Source organism: Lynx canadensis, chromosome E1, assembly GCF_007474595.2.
Source record: "Lynx canadensis isolate LIC74 chromosome E1, mLynCan4.pri.v2, whole genome shotgun sequence".
NCBI lineage: Eukaryota > Metazoa > Chordata > Mammalia > Carnivora > Felidae > Lynx > Lynx canadensis.
In genome coordinates, this window is record NC_044316.2 from 43915029 (window position 1) to 43931369 (window position 16341).

Sequence of the window (16341 nt, forward strand, 5' to 3'; positions counted from 1 at the left end):
GAAGACACCTATTATTACAGTCCTCGTTTTCTAAAGTGATGCTTTTCTGTCTACCCAGCTACTTGCCACTTTTGATTTTTTTTTTTCAACGTTTATTTTATTTATTTTTGGGACAGAGAGAGACAGAGCATGAACGGGGGAGGGGCAGAGAGAGAGAGAGACACAGAATCGGAAACAGGCTCCAGGCTCCGAGCCATCAGCCCAGAGCCTGACGCGGGGCTCGAACTCACGGACCGCGAGATCGTGACCTGGCTGAAGTCGGACGCTTAACCGACTGCGCCACCCAGGCGCCCCAGCCACTTTTGAATCATGCTTATGCATACATGTTAAGTGGATAATTTTCTCAATCATGAGGATGATTTAAAGCATAAGTACCTGTGTTATTTGAAGAACTGTGTTGATTCTCCACATTATTTTGCTCATATAGTCAAAGCCCATATATGTAGCCTAGAATCTGGTGCTCTTCTCTTCACTATACCATAGATTTGCCCTGCTTTGTGAAATCCACTATTTTAAATTGACACGACATTAATTAGATGATTTAGTTGCATACTTAGAAAAACATGACTCTGCAAAAAAAATTCTATAGTTTATTTAAAATTTTAGTGTATGTAAACTCTAATTCCATTACAAAAAGCAATTTTACATCAGTGAGGAACCCAGATATGATTAGCTATCTTTTTAAGAGGTTTATTTTCCAGTAATGCTGGTTTACCAGTGTGATCTCAGGCACCCACATTCCTGCATTTGGCTCTAGATTGCCTCTTCCTCAGTGAAGCTGTTGAAGGAGAAGATGACTAAGAAAGAAAGGTCTTCACTCAAGTTTCCGAATCAGTACAGTGTTCACAAGACTTTATCACCCCTTTGTACATCTTCCTCAATTATTCGGTATTTAAATCATTGTTTTTTTCCCTTAAATGTTGCATTAAGATTTGGGTTTTTCTTTTCAGAATCATCTATCATTTCCACATAAAGTATGCAAAATAGTTTGTGCAAACTAAGACTATGCTCTAGGGAGGGTGGTGTAGAGCTAAGATCACTGTATGTGGAATTCACAAACTTAACGTTGAGTCCTTATTGACCTCACTTGCTAGCTTAGGCTCTTGTACAATTCACTTTATATCTCTGGGCCTCAGTCTCCACATCTGTACAAGAATCTTGTACTAGACGGACCCTTGAGATTTCTTCTAACACTAACATTCTATGATTTGAGTTATTTACGTGTTAGGGGATTAGATAAATCATCTTTTCAAAATTTTACTGACAGGTTGTGGCATCTGGGATTCTTTGCTATTTAAAGATACTCTTGTTTTTCCTTTCTATAATAACTTTCTATAAAATTTGCTGTGACTTGAATTAAGAGTAGCAAAAATTGGACGACAGCCAAAGGATAGTGAATCATGGGCACTACTTACTGACCAGGGTAAATTCTGCTCCATAGAGAGATGTCTAAAAGAAGCAAGGTGGGAATTCTGGGATGAAGAGTATATAATTCACTATCACTTGGATGGTCTTTTAATAAAGGTTTTTATGGAGTAAGAGACTGGAGAATCTCAAACTGTTGATAGGCTTGCTAATATTTTAATGGAAAAATGGCATAAATATTTTGTGTGTGTGGTGTTTTATTTTGTTTCGTTTTTGTGCTGCTTTCTAATGTGGCTGTTTCTTTGACAGGAAAAGGGAAATGCTTTCTAGCCTCTGCAAGACATCATATAATGAAGTACCTCAAGGACACTTACACTCACAAGAATTAAGCGGTAATAATGGATTCTAGAACTTCTTGAATAAATTACCTGATTGTGTACATTTTAGAAATTGTTTCAGTGATTAGTGTCACTTTCTTTACTCCTAATGGCATATGATATCAACTAATATTACATGATGTGACAAATGCTGTAGTCTGTGAGTAAGCATAAGCAAACTAGGTAAAATAAGTATTCATAAATATCTTTTTTTAGAAATATCTTCTGTTATATTGATAGGCAAAATGTAACATATGTGCTTATTTTAGTTAAAATATTTTGGGAAAAAAGTCTGAATATTACATCCAATGAATATATTAGTAAGCACTAGAGTCACTGATTTTACTAGGATTTAGTTCTTGGTACATAGTACCCTTCACTTCTTTTTTTTCCCCCTTCACTTCTTGACACTGAACTCTCCCGTATCTTGGGCCTCTTCTTTATATTTATGGAGTCATTTAGCATATTTTTCCTTTCTGATCATCATATTAGGCATCTTTTTATTATTTTTTTTCATAAGTAATCTCTGTGCTCAACGTGGGCCTTAAACTCACAACCCTGAGATCAGAAGTTGCGTGTTCTACTAACTGAGCCAGCCAGGTGCCCCTATGTTAGGCATCTTTTCTTTTTCTTTAAATTTTTAATGTTTATTTATGTTTGAGAGAGAGAGAGAGAGAGACAGACAGAATGAGCAGGGGAGGGGCAGAGAGAGAGGGAGACACAGAATCGTAAGCAGGCTCCAGGCTCTGAGCTGTCAGCACACAGCCCAATGTGGGGCTTGAACTCACGAACCACGAGATTATGACCTGAGCTGCAGTCGGATGCTTAATCAACTGACTCACCCAGGTGCCCCAGACATCTTTTATCCTCCAGTTTTATTGGGATATAATTAAGATGTAGCACTGTGTAAGTTTAAGGTGTATAGCATAATGACTTGACTTACATATATTGTGAGATGATTACCACAGTGTTTAATTAATATCCATCATCTCATATAGATACAGAAAAAAAGGAAAAAAAGTTTTCCTCATGAGGAGAACTGTTAGGATTATAAACAACATCCATAGCCTTCCCTATTTTCTCATTGGAGAAGATTCCCTTTCATGTCACTAATCCCTTCACTCTTAATTTTCTTCCATTGAATTTTCTTCTGCTTCCTCAGGGACTGTGTCAGTATTATACTCTATGTTTTTCAAAGAAGCTTCTTGAAAGAGTTGGTTTCCTTAATTATTTATTTACTTCCCGTTTCACTGAAACCTGGTTTCCACCCCTAATACTCTACTAAAACTCCTGTTATTAAAGCCATCGTGGGGCGCCTGGGTGGCTCAGTCGGTTAAGCGTCCAACTTCGGCCCAGGTCATGATTTTGCAGTTCATGGGTTCGAGCCTCACATAGGTTGTACTGACAGCTCAGAGCCTGGAGCCTGCTTCAGATTCTGTGTCTCCCGCTCTCTCTCTGCCCCTCCCCAGCTTGCATTCTGTTTTTCTCTCTCTCTCAAGAATAAATAAACATTAAAAAAAAAAAAAAAAACATTGTTATCAATATGTTAGTCTTTCTCTGGTATTTAGTACTGTCATCTAGCACCTCTTTTTCTGAAAACTAAGGGTAGTACCCACTGAACTAAATTCAGTTTAATTCAACAGACATTTTTTGAGGATCTGTTCTGAAGTAGGCACTGGCACTTGAAGAATGAAAAATCTTGCCCCCTAGAGCCTGATAGTTGAGTGAGGGATATTGACATGCAAGCCATCACAGTACCAATAGCTTTGTCTGAGATATGTACCAAGTGATATGGGAGCATGGAAGAAGGATTTAAACATTCCCAGGGAAAATTGTGACTGCTTTTGCTATGTGAGCTTTGCATGACTTTTCTCAGTTTCTGAGAGTTGTTTAGGAAACTTGTAGACTTGGAGGTCATTTACTCTAGACATACCTAAGTAAATCATGAGATTGATTTTAAAGCAAAGAATTAGAACACAAAGACTTGCTCCTCTTTCTTCCTTTACTGATCATTGTTGTTTTTTCATTGGGAGAGAGTGTAGCAGGGATGACGATAATTATTCGTTTGAATTAATTAACCGTTTTGTCGTGTGTATTTAGCACTTCAGAAGTCCTGTAAAATTTTTAGCAAAATTCAAAGTGGTAAAATTTATGTGAATGATCTGCCAATGATCCATCACACCTTGAAGATTTTTATAAGTGATTCGGAAATGCAAAAGGCACTAAAGACTGTTGATATTGATGGTAAGTTTTGTGTTTTCATTATTAGTTTAAGGTTTGCAAACATAGATGTAAGTTATATGTTGGTCAGATTAATTACAAATCATAGGAAAGCTAAGCTTTATAATATGTTCTAAAAACTTTTTTTGCACATTTACGATAATATTAAAAAATTGGGCCTCCGGTATAATTGGATTGGTTGATTACTAGATTGGATTATGACATACTTTCATCAACATCTGATATTTTTAGACTTTTAATTTTTGCTACTTGCATACGATAGGGAAGATTACTTAAGGCAAAAGTGAGTATAAAAGACCAGATTAATATATTTAACTATGTTAAAATTAAGAACTTTTATTTATCAAAAGACACTTTAAAGTAAAAAGACAAGTTATGAACTTGGAAATATTTGCAATTCACAGAAGTGACAAAGGATTAGTTTTCAGAATGTGTAAAGAACTCACACAAATTAGTAACAAACAATGGAATGGAAAAGTGAGTAAGACCCACGGATAAGAATATCACATAAAAGAAAATATATGTAGCCAGTAATCATAAAAAAATATTTTCCATCCTCAGTAGTCAAAAAAATGCAAATCAAAATCCTAATAATTTTATTTTAAAACATCTGGAAAAGTAATTGTTCTTTTGTTGTCAGTGTCCAATACTTTAATCAAAGAAGTAAATAATAGAGAACTGATTATATTTACAGACCATTCCAAGCTTATTAAGGAAGAGAGATAAGTTTAGAATAAAAATGGTATAGATAAGTTGAAGGATTGGTCAGAAATAAAATAAACTTAATACACACAATGGCACAGTAATACTCTGAGGTTAAAAGCATCAAGCTACTCAAATAAAAGATGTGGATTGGTTATTATAAAAAATTTATAGATGGAGAATACTAGGAGTCAAATGTACCACCAATAGAATGTTACTTAGCAACCTAACAGGAACTGACAAGTTGCAATGGTGTCATTCGTCTATCTATCCGAGTCACCCCAACATTTTTTGAGTGCCTACTGTACACAACTTTCAGAGGGTATAAAAATAAAATAATAAATATAAATCTAACTTTTAGAAAGACTAAAAAGCAACTCTATTTTTTCTGACATGTTTATTTATCCATATGTTAATTCTCTTGACATATAATTTTTTGGAGATTTATTATGAAAATAATTATTCAAAGTGGAAATAACTTTATTCTCTGAAAGCATAGGAGAATAGAAAGGAGAAAATAAAACTTATGTGTAATCCCACTACCCAGAGCTGAACTTTGGTATTTTTACATATATTTTTCTAGGATTTTTCTAAGCATGTGTGTGCGTATGTGTGTGTAACTGTGGTATATACATATGCATAAGCACATAATTAGAAAATATATATGTTGATTTACATGCATACAATTTTGTTACCTTTTTCTATTAACTTTATATGTTAGGCAACCTTCCATGTAAATAAATATAGATCCACACTGCCTTTTTAAGTATTTAATTTTTTTTTTTAACATTTATTCATTTTTGAGAGAGAGACAGAGCATGAGTTGGGGAGGGGCAGAGAGAGTGGGAGACACAGAAGCAGAAGCAGGCTCCAGGCTCTGAGCTGTCAGCACAGAGCCCGGCATGGGGCTCGAACTCACAAACCGCGAGATCATGACCTGAGCCAACGTTGGACGCTTAACCGACTGAGCCACCCAGGCACCCCAACACTGCCTTTTTAAATGGCTGTGTGCCGGGGTCCAGCCCCAGCAGGTCCAGGGGTTCCTGAAGGATGCACGGCGTCGGCGAAAATAACAAATGGACACGGACAACAACAGTGTGTTAGACTGGCCGCTTTATTGCGGCAAACGTGGCATTATATTTGTTAGCAATTTCCTTGTAGCGTGCATCATCTATGTTTCTTGGCTTTACCTAATTCTAAAAATGTTCCTTTGTGTAATCACCCATTAAGGGACAACATGGTTATTTTCTTGTAACGTTACAAGAAATTGATTAATTTCTTCATATTATTTTCATTATGTATCTACGTTTATTTATAGTCTAGAAAGCGTTTGCTTTGCTATTTTCATGAAAGGTCATCTATCTCTCAACACCTCAAGTGGAACATTTACAGGGACATGACTTCTTAATTGTTTCTTTGAACCATTTGCGTATAAGGAACAAAAGTTATTCGCTTTGGTCTGGGGTGCCGGGAGGGAGCCAAGAGGGCCCTGGGAACCCACACCTTCTGCGCTCCCAGGGAGACAATGTATACCTAGGAACTAATGAACCATTCTGTACCTTAACCCACCAGGTCCAGTTATCATCTGGAATGCCTCCTGGGGGCCAAGTGGGCCTAGGGGTTGGAGTAATTTGTATCCATAGATACATTCCTTTGTTGCCAGGGTGGGGATTTCAAATCCATTTGTCCCCCTCCCTGGCTGGGAAATATATGGGGCTATCCTTCCTTTAGGTAGAGGAGTCTTTACAGGGGGTGGCAAGGGCTGGATGTAGGCCCGCATAATTTCCCTGCGGAATCTTATTTCTTTCCCCCGTGGTCCTTTTCCCAGGGGGCCCGTCATGGGCAATTCCCCAACCGACAAATCCCCAGGTACTTTCATTGGTAGGGGGGGCTGCCCTGACCAATGCTAAGGCCAAATCACATAAAAGCAGGGGTACAAGAAGCTTCGCTGTCGGTGGGCCACCATGCAGTCCCGATCCATCCATCACCCGGGCCCTGCCATCAGGCTGGTTTTGGCAGCTGTGAATTTTTCTGTGGAACAGATCAAAGCACAAAAACAAATTGTTTTGAAAAATAAGCTATATAACAAATAATCTAAATAAATATGTCATTTCTAATATTTTTGCTGTTATAAGCAGGGTTTTTTCTCTTTATCTCATCAGACAAAAGATAGGTCACTAAAATTGAAATTGCTAGGTCAAAGGATGTGAACATTTTAAGGCTTTTAAGTAATACTGTTATTAGAAATTCAAAGCAATAGGGGCGCCTGGGTGGCGCAGTCGGTTAAGCGTCTGACTTCAGCCAGGTCACGATCTCGCGGTCTGTGAGTTCGAGCCCCGCGTCAGGCTCTGGGCTGAGAGCCTGGAGCCTGCTTCCGATTCTGTGTCTCCCTCTCTCTCTGCCCCTCCCCCGTTCATGCTCTCTCTCTCTCTCTCTGTCCCCCCCCCAAAAAAAAAAGTTGAAAAAAAAAATTTTTTTTTAGAAATTCAAAGCAATAAATCTTTAGAACTTTAGATTTCAAGACTTCAGATGTAGTTTCTTCCAGTTACCTGGATTTACAGTTGGGGAAACTGAGGGACAGAAAGATAAAAGTGTACTCCAAAGCCATACAACCTATTTTATTTTATTTTATTTGTTTTTATTTTATTTTAATTCCAGTTAGTTAGCATACAGTGTTGTATTAGTTTCAGGTGTACAATATAGTGATTCAGCAATTCCCTGTATTATGCAGTGCTCATCAAGATAAGTATCCTTTTCATCCCCTTCACCTATTTCATCCATCCCCTCATCCACTTTCCCTCTGGTAACCCCCAGTTTGTTCTCTATAGTTAAGAGTATGTTTGTTGGTTTGTCCTGTTCCCCACCCCCGCCCCCCACCACTTTGTTCATTTGTTTTGTTTCATAAATTCTACATGTGAGTAAAATCATATGGTATTTGTGTTTCTCTGACTGGCTTATTTCACTCAGCATTATACTCCCTAGCTCCATCCATGTTTTTGCAAATGGAAAGATTTAATTCTTTTTATGGCTGAATAATATTCCTGTGTGTGTGTGTGTGTGTGTGTGTGTGTGTGTGTGTGTATCACATCTTCATTCATCTATCGATGGACATTTGGACTGCTCCCATAATTTGGCTATTTTAAATAATGCTGCAATAAACCTAGGGATGCCTGTATACCTATGAATTAATGTTTATTCTTTGGGTAAATTCCCAGAGGTACAATTACTGGATCATATGGTAGTTTTCATTTTTTGAGGACTCTCCATACTGTATTCCACAGTGGCTACACCAGTTTGCATTCCCACCGACAATGCACAAGGGTTCCTTTTTTTTTCTACATCATTGCCAACACTTGTTTTTCCTTGTGTTTTTAAATTTAGCCATTTTGATAGGTGTGAGGTGATATCTCATTGTGGTTTTGATTTGCATTTCCCTGATGATGAGTGATGTTGAACACCTTTTCATGTGTCTGTTGGCCATATGTAGGTCTTCTTTGAAGAAATGTCTGTTCCTGTCTTCTGCCCATTTAAAATGGATTATTTGTTTTTCTGGTGTTGAATTATATAAGTTCTTTATATATTTTGGATACTAACCCTTTATTGGGTATGTCATTTGCAAACATCTTATCCCATTCAGTAGGTTATTGTTTAGTTTTATTGGTTGTTTCCTTTGCTGTACCAAAGGAAACTTGGTACAGCTTTTTATAAAAGCTTTTTATTCTGTGGTAATCCCAGTAGTTTATTTTTACTTTTGTTTCCCTTGCCTCAGGAGATGTATTGAAAAAGATGTTGCTATAGCTGATGTCAGAGAAATTACTGCCTCTGCTCTCTATTAGGATTTTTATGGTTTTAGGTCTAACATTTAAATTCTTAATCCATTTTGAACTTTTGTGTATAGTGTAAGAAAGTGGTCCAGTTTCATTCTGTTGCATGTTGCCGTCCAGTTTTCCCAACACCGTTTGTTGAAGGGACTCTCTTTTCCAAATGCATATTCTTGTCTCCTTTGTTGAAGATTAATTGGCCATTTAACTGTATGTTTACTTCTGTGTTTTCTATTCTGTTCCATTGATCTATGTGTCTATTTTTGTGCCAGTACCACAGTGTTTTGATTACTACTGCTTTGTAATATAACTTGAAATCTGGAATTATGATACCTCCAGCTTTCTTTTTATTTTTGAAGGTTGTTTGGCTATTTGGAGTCATTTCTGTTTCCATACAAATTTTAGGATTGTTAGTTCTAGTTCTGTGAAATGCTGTTGGTATTTTGATAGGGATTGCATTACATTTGTAGATTGCTTTGGGTAGTATGGATATTTTAACAATATTCTTCTAATTCGTGAGCCCGGAATGTCTTTCCATTTGTTTGTGTTATCTTCACATTCTTTCATCAATGTTTTATAGTTTTCTGAGTACAGATCTTTCACCTCCTTGCTTAAGTTTATTCTTGGTATTTTATTCTTTTTGGTGCCATTGTACATGGGATTGTTTTCTTAATTTCTCTTTCTGCTGCTTCATTATTAGTGTCCATACAAACAATTTTAGATAACATATGTTAGTTTAAATTTTTATTCCTTAATTTTTACATTGAAAAAAATGTAGACCTATATTGAATATCTTGGTAAAAATTGCAAATACAAGAAAAAGTTTAATAACTGAATATAAAGGTTTTTTTAAGTTATTATTTTTAGCTGAAAGAAGTTTACAAATTACAAAATGGAAATTATCTCTTCACCTCAATCTTTCACTACAATTCTTCATAGTACACACTGTTAATAATTTGGTAGGTATTCTTCCTGGATATTTGTTATATACATTTTAATTGGTCTCATATTGATTAGTGGTGAAGTTACCTCTAAAATTTTTGCTATTACAAATAATGCTATAAAGAGCATCCTTGTTCATCAATTCTTGCACATTTGTGTAAATATTTTTATAGGATAGATTTCTAGAAATGAAGAAGCTGGGTCATAGGATATGCATATACCTATAGGAACATGGTTTATGTCAAGTCATGTTATCTTGTCCAGCTTTATTGAGATATAATTGACAAATATAAATTGCATATATTTAAAGTGTACAACAGAATGATTTGATATACATATACATTGTGAAATGATTACCAGCTATCAAGTAAATAACATCTCCATCACCTCACATAGTTACCTTTTTTGTGTGTGATGAGAACACTACTCTCTTAGGATATACTCTCTCAGCAAATTTCAAAGATACAATATAGTATTATTAACTATAGTCACCATGCTGTACATCAGATTCCCAGAACTTGTTCATCTTATACCTAAAGTTTGTATCCTTTGACAAACATCTGCCCATTCCCTCCACCCTCCAGAATATGTCATATACATAGAGGTTACATTTTCTTTATTCATCTGTTGGTGAGCATTTAGGCTGTTTCCATTTCTTGGCTATTGGGCATAATGCTGCAATGTTTGAAGTGCACATAGCTCTTTGAGATAGTGCTTTTATTTCCTTTGGGTATCTATCCAAAAGTGAGCTTGCTGGATGATATGATAGTTCTGTTTTTAATTTTTAGACAAAACCTCTGTACTGTTTTTGGAATTGGCTATTCCAATGGATTTTAAATTATCTGCGTATTTTATAGTTTTATTGAGGTATATACTTGACATATTTAAAGTATACAATTTGAAAATTTCTACATATGTATATACTTGTGAAAACTCAATCCCATTATACCCCTTTGTAAGCCCCCATTCTCTTTCCACAACCCCCCCTCACTACTTCCCAAGCAAACACTAACCTGCTTCTGTCACTACAGATTGTTTGTATTTTCTAGAACTTTATATAAATGATATCATGAAGTAAGTACTCATTTTTTTTAGTTTGATTTCTTTCACTCAGCGTAATTATACTGAGATTCATCTATGCTTTGGTACATATCAGGTTTATTTCTTTTTATTGCTAAGCAGCGTTCTCTCTTATGGATGTACCATGATTTGTTCATCCATTCATTAATTGATGATGTTTGGATTGTTTCTAGTTTTTGGCTATTACAAATAAAGCTGGTGTAAACATTCATTTATGTGTCTTTGTGTAGTCATATACTTTCATTTATCTTGGGTAAATACCTGATGGTAGGATAACTGGGTCATATGGTAGGTATATTTGAGTTTTTTAGAAACTGCTAAACTGTGCTTGCAAAGCAGCTGGATTATTTTACATTGTTAGGAACAATTTATGACAGTTTCAGATGCTCCTCATCCTTGTCAATCCTGGAATTGGTGAGCCTTTAAAAATTGTCATTCTAATAGATGTATGGTGTTTTCTCATTGTGGTTTTAATTTGCATTTCCTGAATGATCAAATGATTTTGAATATATCTTCATGTACTTTTTTGCTCCCTGTATATCTTATGCCCATTGAAAATGTGTTTGTGTTCCTACTATTGCATTTTGAATGTATATATTCTGAATACGAGTCCTTTACTGGATATGTGAGAGAGAGCACAGGCAAGGGAGGAACAGAGAGGAAAGAGAGAATCCCAAGCAGGCTCTGCCCTGTCAGCACAGAGCCCTATGCGGGGCTTGAACTCACCAACTGTGAGATCATGACCTGAGCCCAAATCAAGAGTCGGAATTTAACCAGCTGAGCCACCCAGGCACCCCAATTTTTGAAGAATATCTTTCAACTTAAGTTCATACTTCTGAAGAAGTCTAGTCTACAACTATTTCTTGTATGGATTGTGCTCTTGATGTTTTATCTATAAGGTTTTTGTTTAAACCTAAGTCACATAGAAGTCAGAAAACAAATCAAAATAATTGATTGAAATTTGCACAGATGTTTCATTGTGTCTTTGAAGGAAAGGAGAAACCACTCTCAAGTTATGACACTGAAAAAGAAATTTTAGACAACTTGACAAATTTTCCAATCCAGAAAGTGTTTCTGTGGTTTAGCAATGAGAACAACTAAGCCTTGTCAATTTCTCTGACAGTAGAAGCCTGCAGACCACCAGAAGCACTGAAATGTTCTTTTATAAGTTACTTTGTTCAGATTACATTAATTTAAAATGTAAATTTATAATAAGTTTCTTCCAAACACAGATAAACCCTTTCAAAATTGGCCTCATTTACTATATGAAGAGGAAAATGACGTTAGAGTTATTTAACTTGAAGAATCTTGAAAAATTCAGATGTTCCTTGACGCAGATCTATGCTTGTCTAGAAAATGAGACAGAAGAATCCTGATTCTGTGTTTTGTCACACTTTGCAAACCTGGATTTTCAGCTCTAGTTGCTCATCAGAGATGACCTGTGCATTATCATGCAGAAAAAAAAGCTCCATAATTTCAACTTCTCATTCAAACCAAGCAATAATTTCTTACTGAAATTTTCATTTGTACAATTTAGATTTCTTTCTTTCTTTTAATAAATAGGCATTACTTTTTGCATGATAAATGAGAGGATTTTTTGGGTGAAGACTTTAATATTGTGCAATATTTTGTGCATTTGTTCAATACATTTTGTGTGTGTGTGTGTGTAATGAGAGAGAGAGAGAGAGAGGGAGGAAAAGGAGGAGAGGAGAGAAGGAGATGGAATGATTTGAGGCAAAGCTTTCATTAGAGTCTCATCTGGATCTGTAATCTCCCCTAAAACCACTGGTATAGAGGGTCTTAGCTAGAACACAATGAAATCAGTCCTGTTCTTTTCAGGTAAAACCATTATATACGTAAAATTGACAAGTTGCATGATTTTTTTGCACCTAATGACAAGTATAAAAATTAGAGCTTTGAGTAAAGAATATTGCAGTATCTTAAATTCTAGTCTATATCATTTTGATTATTGCTGGGCACTATTTACTACATAATTAAAATGTGTAATTATGTTTTTATGATAGGTTTTCTTTTTACATTCTATATTTAATGTTAATGCTCCTCTAGACTATCAGTTAATTCTATTCACATTTTTAGTTTGCATTTTTATCTTACGTTCTTAATGAGTTTGCTAATGCAGTTTTTTTCCTTCTGTTTCTGAACCATTATTATAGTTAATGGAATGCTGGATTTTTCAGATTTCCTTAAGACTGTGAATGATGTTTGTTATTTGGTCTCCCAGGATCCAGGTAAAAAAACGATTCTTCAAAATTGCAGAAAAGAATGATTTTGATTGTCACTGATTTTAGGGTGGGATGGTTATATGAATTTATGTTTTTTTTCAGATCTCTCACATAGTGTTTTCCCCTGTAGCCTAGGTTGAGAACAATTAGACACGAGTTATTTCATAAAAGGCACTAAAAACCTGTCCACAGTATCCTAATTTTCTATCCATAATCTCCACTTTTTCCTGCATGCAACTGCTAGATTTTCTTAACACACGATTTTTGTCATATCATTCTCCTGCTCAAAAATTTAGATGCTTTTCCTGTGATGAAATGAATGTGGTCCAAACCCTTATGCTTGACATCCTCACCCCCTTATAGTTTTTCTTGCCACTTTCCTCTTGGTAGAATCTTTTCCAGGCAAGAACCCCGTGCTCCAGTTATAGACACAAATGTCTATACATGCCAATTTCATTCTTGTTTCCAGGCCTTTCTTTGTTTTTTTTTGTTGTTTTTTTTTTAATTTTTTTTTTCAACGTTTATTTATTTTTTGGGACAGAGAGAGACAGAGCATGAACGGGGGAGGGGCAGAGAGAGAGGGAGACACAGAATCGGAAACAGGCTCCAGGCTCTGAGCCATCAGCCCAGAGCCTGACGCGGGGCTCGAACTCACAAACCGCGAGATCGTGACCTGGCTGAAGTCGGACGCTTAACCGACTGCGCCACCCAGGCGCCCCGGCCTTTCTTTGTTCATGTGGTTTTTTTCCTTTTTTTCCCTTTGAAATCTCATATCTGTTTTCTTCTCCATTGTGAATAGTACTTTCTTTGCTCTCTTTGGAATCTGCTTGTATTTCTCCCTAAAAATTTCAGACACTGATGGATCTCCTAACAACGTTTAGTTTACACTCCTATAAATAGCGAAGAAAGTGATTGGAAGAAATATTCATGTTACTGATAGAAACAGTGCTTCCAATATTCTGAGATATCTAGGGTTTGTGACCTAATTTTAACAGTTCTTTGGGTTAGAACAAATCAAAACAAAAACCAGTTCCTTGGTTTTGCCATTAGGCAAGATCAAATTCCTATGATCTGTCCTTGGGATTATATATTTCTGTCAACCAGCCTGTATTTTCTTGGAATCAAGGATATATGAATGTGATAATCTTCATATACCTGGATAAGAAGCAAGAGGCAAGAAAAACTCTTTAATGTTTATTCATTAATATAGTGAATGTTATTTAATACATTACCGTATGCATCAATTAGCAATATAGATGTGATGCTTGGCTTGCTTTCCCTCTTTGAATTTCTTCCTACTTGGCATTTTGATTAACTCCTATAACACTGGGTTTCCTCTTTGTCTACTTGGTTTTCAGCTTATAGCTTTTTCTTGACTATAGATTTGTAAGTGTGTTTGGGTACCTAAGTACTGCCTGCTTGTCGAGCCCCAGTTGAGCTATCATGTATTCCTTTGTTTTTCAAGTTCTGGTTTTCTATTTTGACCTTATTTTTTATTTATGGTCAAATGTTCTGAGACCAACCAAGAAGTGCCAAATTTCTTTTCTTCCTCTTAAAACAGTATGCCTAATTCTCAAATACACTATTTTTAGTAAAATATCCAAGCAATATAATAGTATATAAATGTAAAATACCCTCTTTAATCCTTCCTATATTAAAGTTAATGTTGACTTTAGCATCTTTTATTATATGCATTTATGAATGTATATAAATATTTACATATTTTGTAAGAGAAAATGAGTTATCAGTTACTAGGCAGAAGAGAACTAGAGTACCTGGGTCTTATAGAGGCAAGTGAAAAGATCAAGCATACAGTTAGAAATCAAGAGACCCTAAGAAAATAAAAGGGAAAAATATGATCATCTTATACTTTAAGAGAAAGGGATCATGCTATGTACTTTGTTGTCTAGCCTGATTTTTTTTTTTCAACGTTTATTTATTTTTGGGACAGAGAGAGAGAGACAGAGCATGAACAGGGGAGGGCCAGAGAGAGAGGGAGACACAGAATGGGAAACAGGCTCCAGGCTCCGAGCCATCAGCCCAGAGCCCGACGCGGGGCTCGAACTCACGGACCGCGAGATCGTGACCTGGCTGAAGTCGGACGCTCAACCGACTGCGCCACCCAGGCGCCCCTGATTTTTTTTTTTTTAAACTGAGTAATATGTCTTGGAAAGTTTTCCCCGTGCCAGTAAGTGTAGGTCAGCCTTTTACTTAAAAAAAATTGTTTTTAAGTTTATTTTTATTTATTTTGAGAGAGAGAGATACAGAGCAAGTGAGGGAAGGGCAGAAAGTAAGGGAGACAGAATCCCAAGCAGGCTCCATGCTGTCAGTGCAGAGCCTGATGTGGGGCTTGATCTTACAATCCATGAGGTCATGACCGGAGCCAAAATAAGGGGTCGGATGCTTAACCAACTGAGCCACCGAGGTGCTCGATCCTTTTATTTTTTAATAGCTGCATGGTGTCTGAAAAATGTAGATATACTATAATTTATTTAACTAATCCTTTATTGATTCTAATTATCTTCCTATTATAGACACTTTCACAATGAATATCTTTTCTTATATTTTATATTTTATACATATTTATTTTCACATTATAGTTTATATATGTGTGCTTGTGTCCTTAAGTTCCTTTTAAGGCAAAATTAGTTGCCAGTTATTAGGTAGAGGAGAACCAGAGGGACCCTATGTGTGCATTGGGGCATGCCTTCAACACTCAGACAGATAGTTTTCAACTCTTCCTTCGCCTTCACTTCCTGCGTGTGTATATCCTCAACGTAAGCCAGACCTGAGAGTTCAGAACCTACTCTGGTTTTCCTGGGTACAGACCTGTTTATGTGTGTGGCCATCTAGTTGCTCAGGAATATGTTGGAACTTTTCAAAGACGTCTCATTTCCCAGGTTTTCCTTTTAAGCTTGTTTGCTAGCCTATTATTTGCCCCAATTGTTTTTTTTTTTTTAATGGCATGAATCTACATTTATTGACTTGTAAATAGGTCCATGGCATATTTTTAGTGAAAAGGCAGTATACTATATGTACTGTTTTAATTGAGTGAAATGTTCACAATCGTTGATGAACGTAAAGAGACATAGAAAGGTATCCAAGTAGGATATTAATCAAAATGCATCATTTTTTGCATGCCCTGGATGGGAAATTTGTGTTGCTTTTATCTTTCTTTGTACAGTTGTGGGTTTATTTGATTTTTAAAAATCAGTGTGTCGGGGTCCCTGGGTGGCTTAGTCAGTGGAGTATCTAACTCTTGATTTTGGCTCAGGTCACAATCCCAGGGTTGTGGGATCAAGCCCCAAGTCAAGCTCCACATTAAGCATGGAGCCTGCTTGGGATTCTCTCTCTCTCTCTCTCTCTCTCTCTCTCTCTCTCTCTCCCTCCCTCCCTCCCTCCCTCCGTCCCTCCCTCCCTCTGCCCCTCTCCCCTGTTCTCTCTCTGTCTCCAAAAAAAAATTTTTTTTAATCCTAAAAAATATTAGTATGTCATTGGAAGTGCAGCAATAGCATTTAAGAGCAGGGCTCCTGAATCTGACTGGTTTTTGTTCATTTGTCTCAAGTTTTT

General features: G+C 36.4%; 1 protein-coding gene across 1 annotated transcript in view; it reads left to right on the forward strand.

Annotated features, from left to right (window-relative positions):
* EFCAB13 (EF-hand calcium binding domain 13) overlaps positions 1–16341 on the forward strand; it is a 111386-nt gene that overhangs the window by 23268 nt on the left and 71777 nt on the right. Inside the window, 3 exon segments of the mRNA XM_032591226.2 lie at positions 758–888; positions 1675–1757; positions 3843–3986. Of these exon segments, the coding sequence (XP_032447117.1) occupies positions 758–888; positions 1675–1757; positions 3843–3986 (358 nt within the window).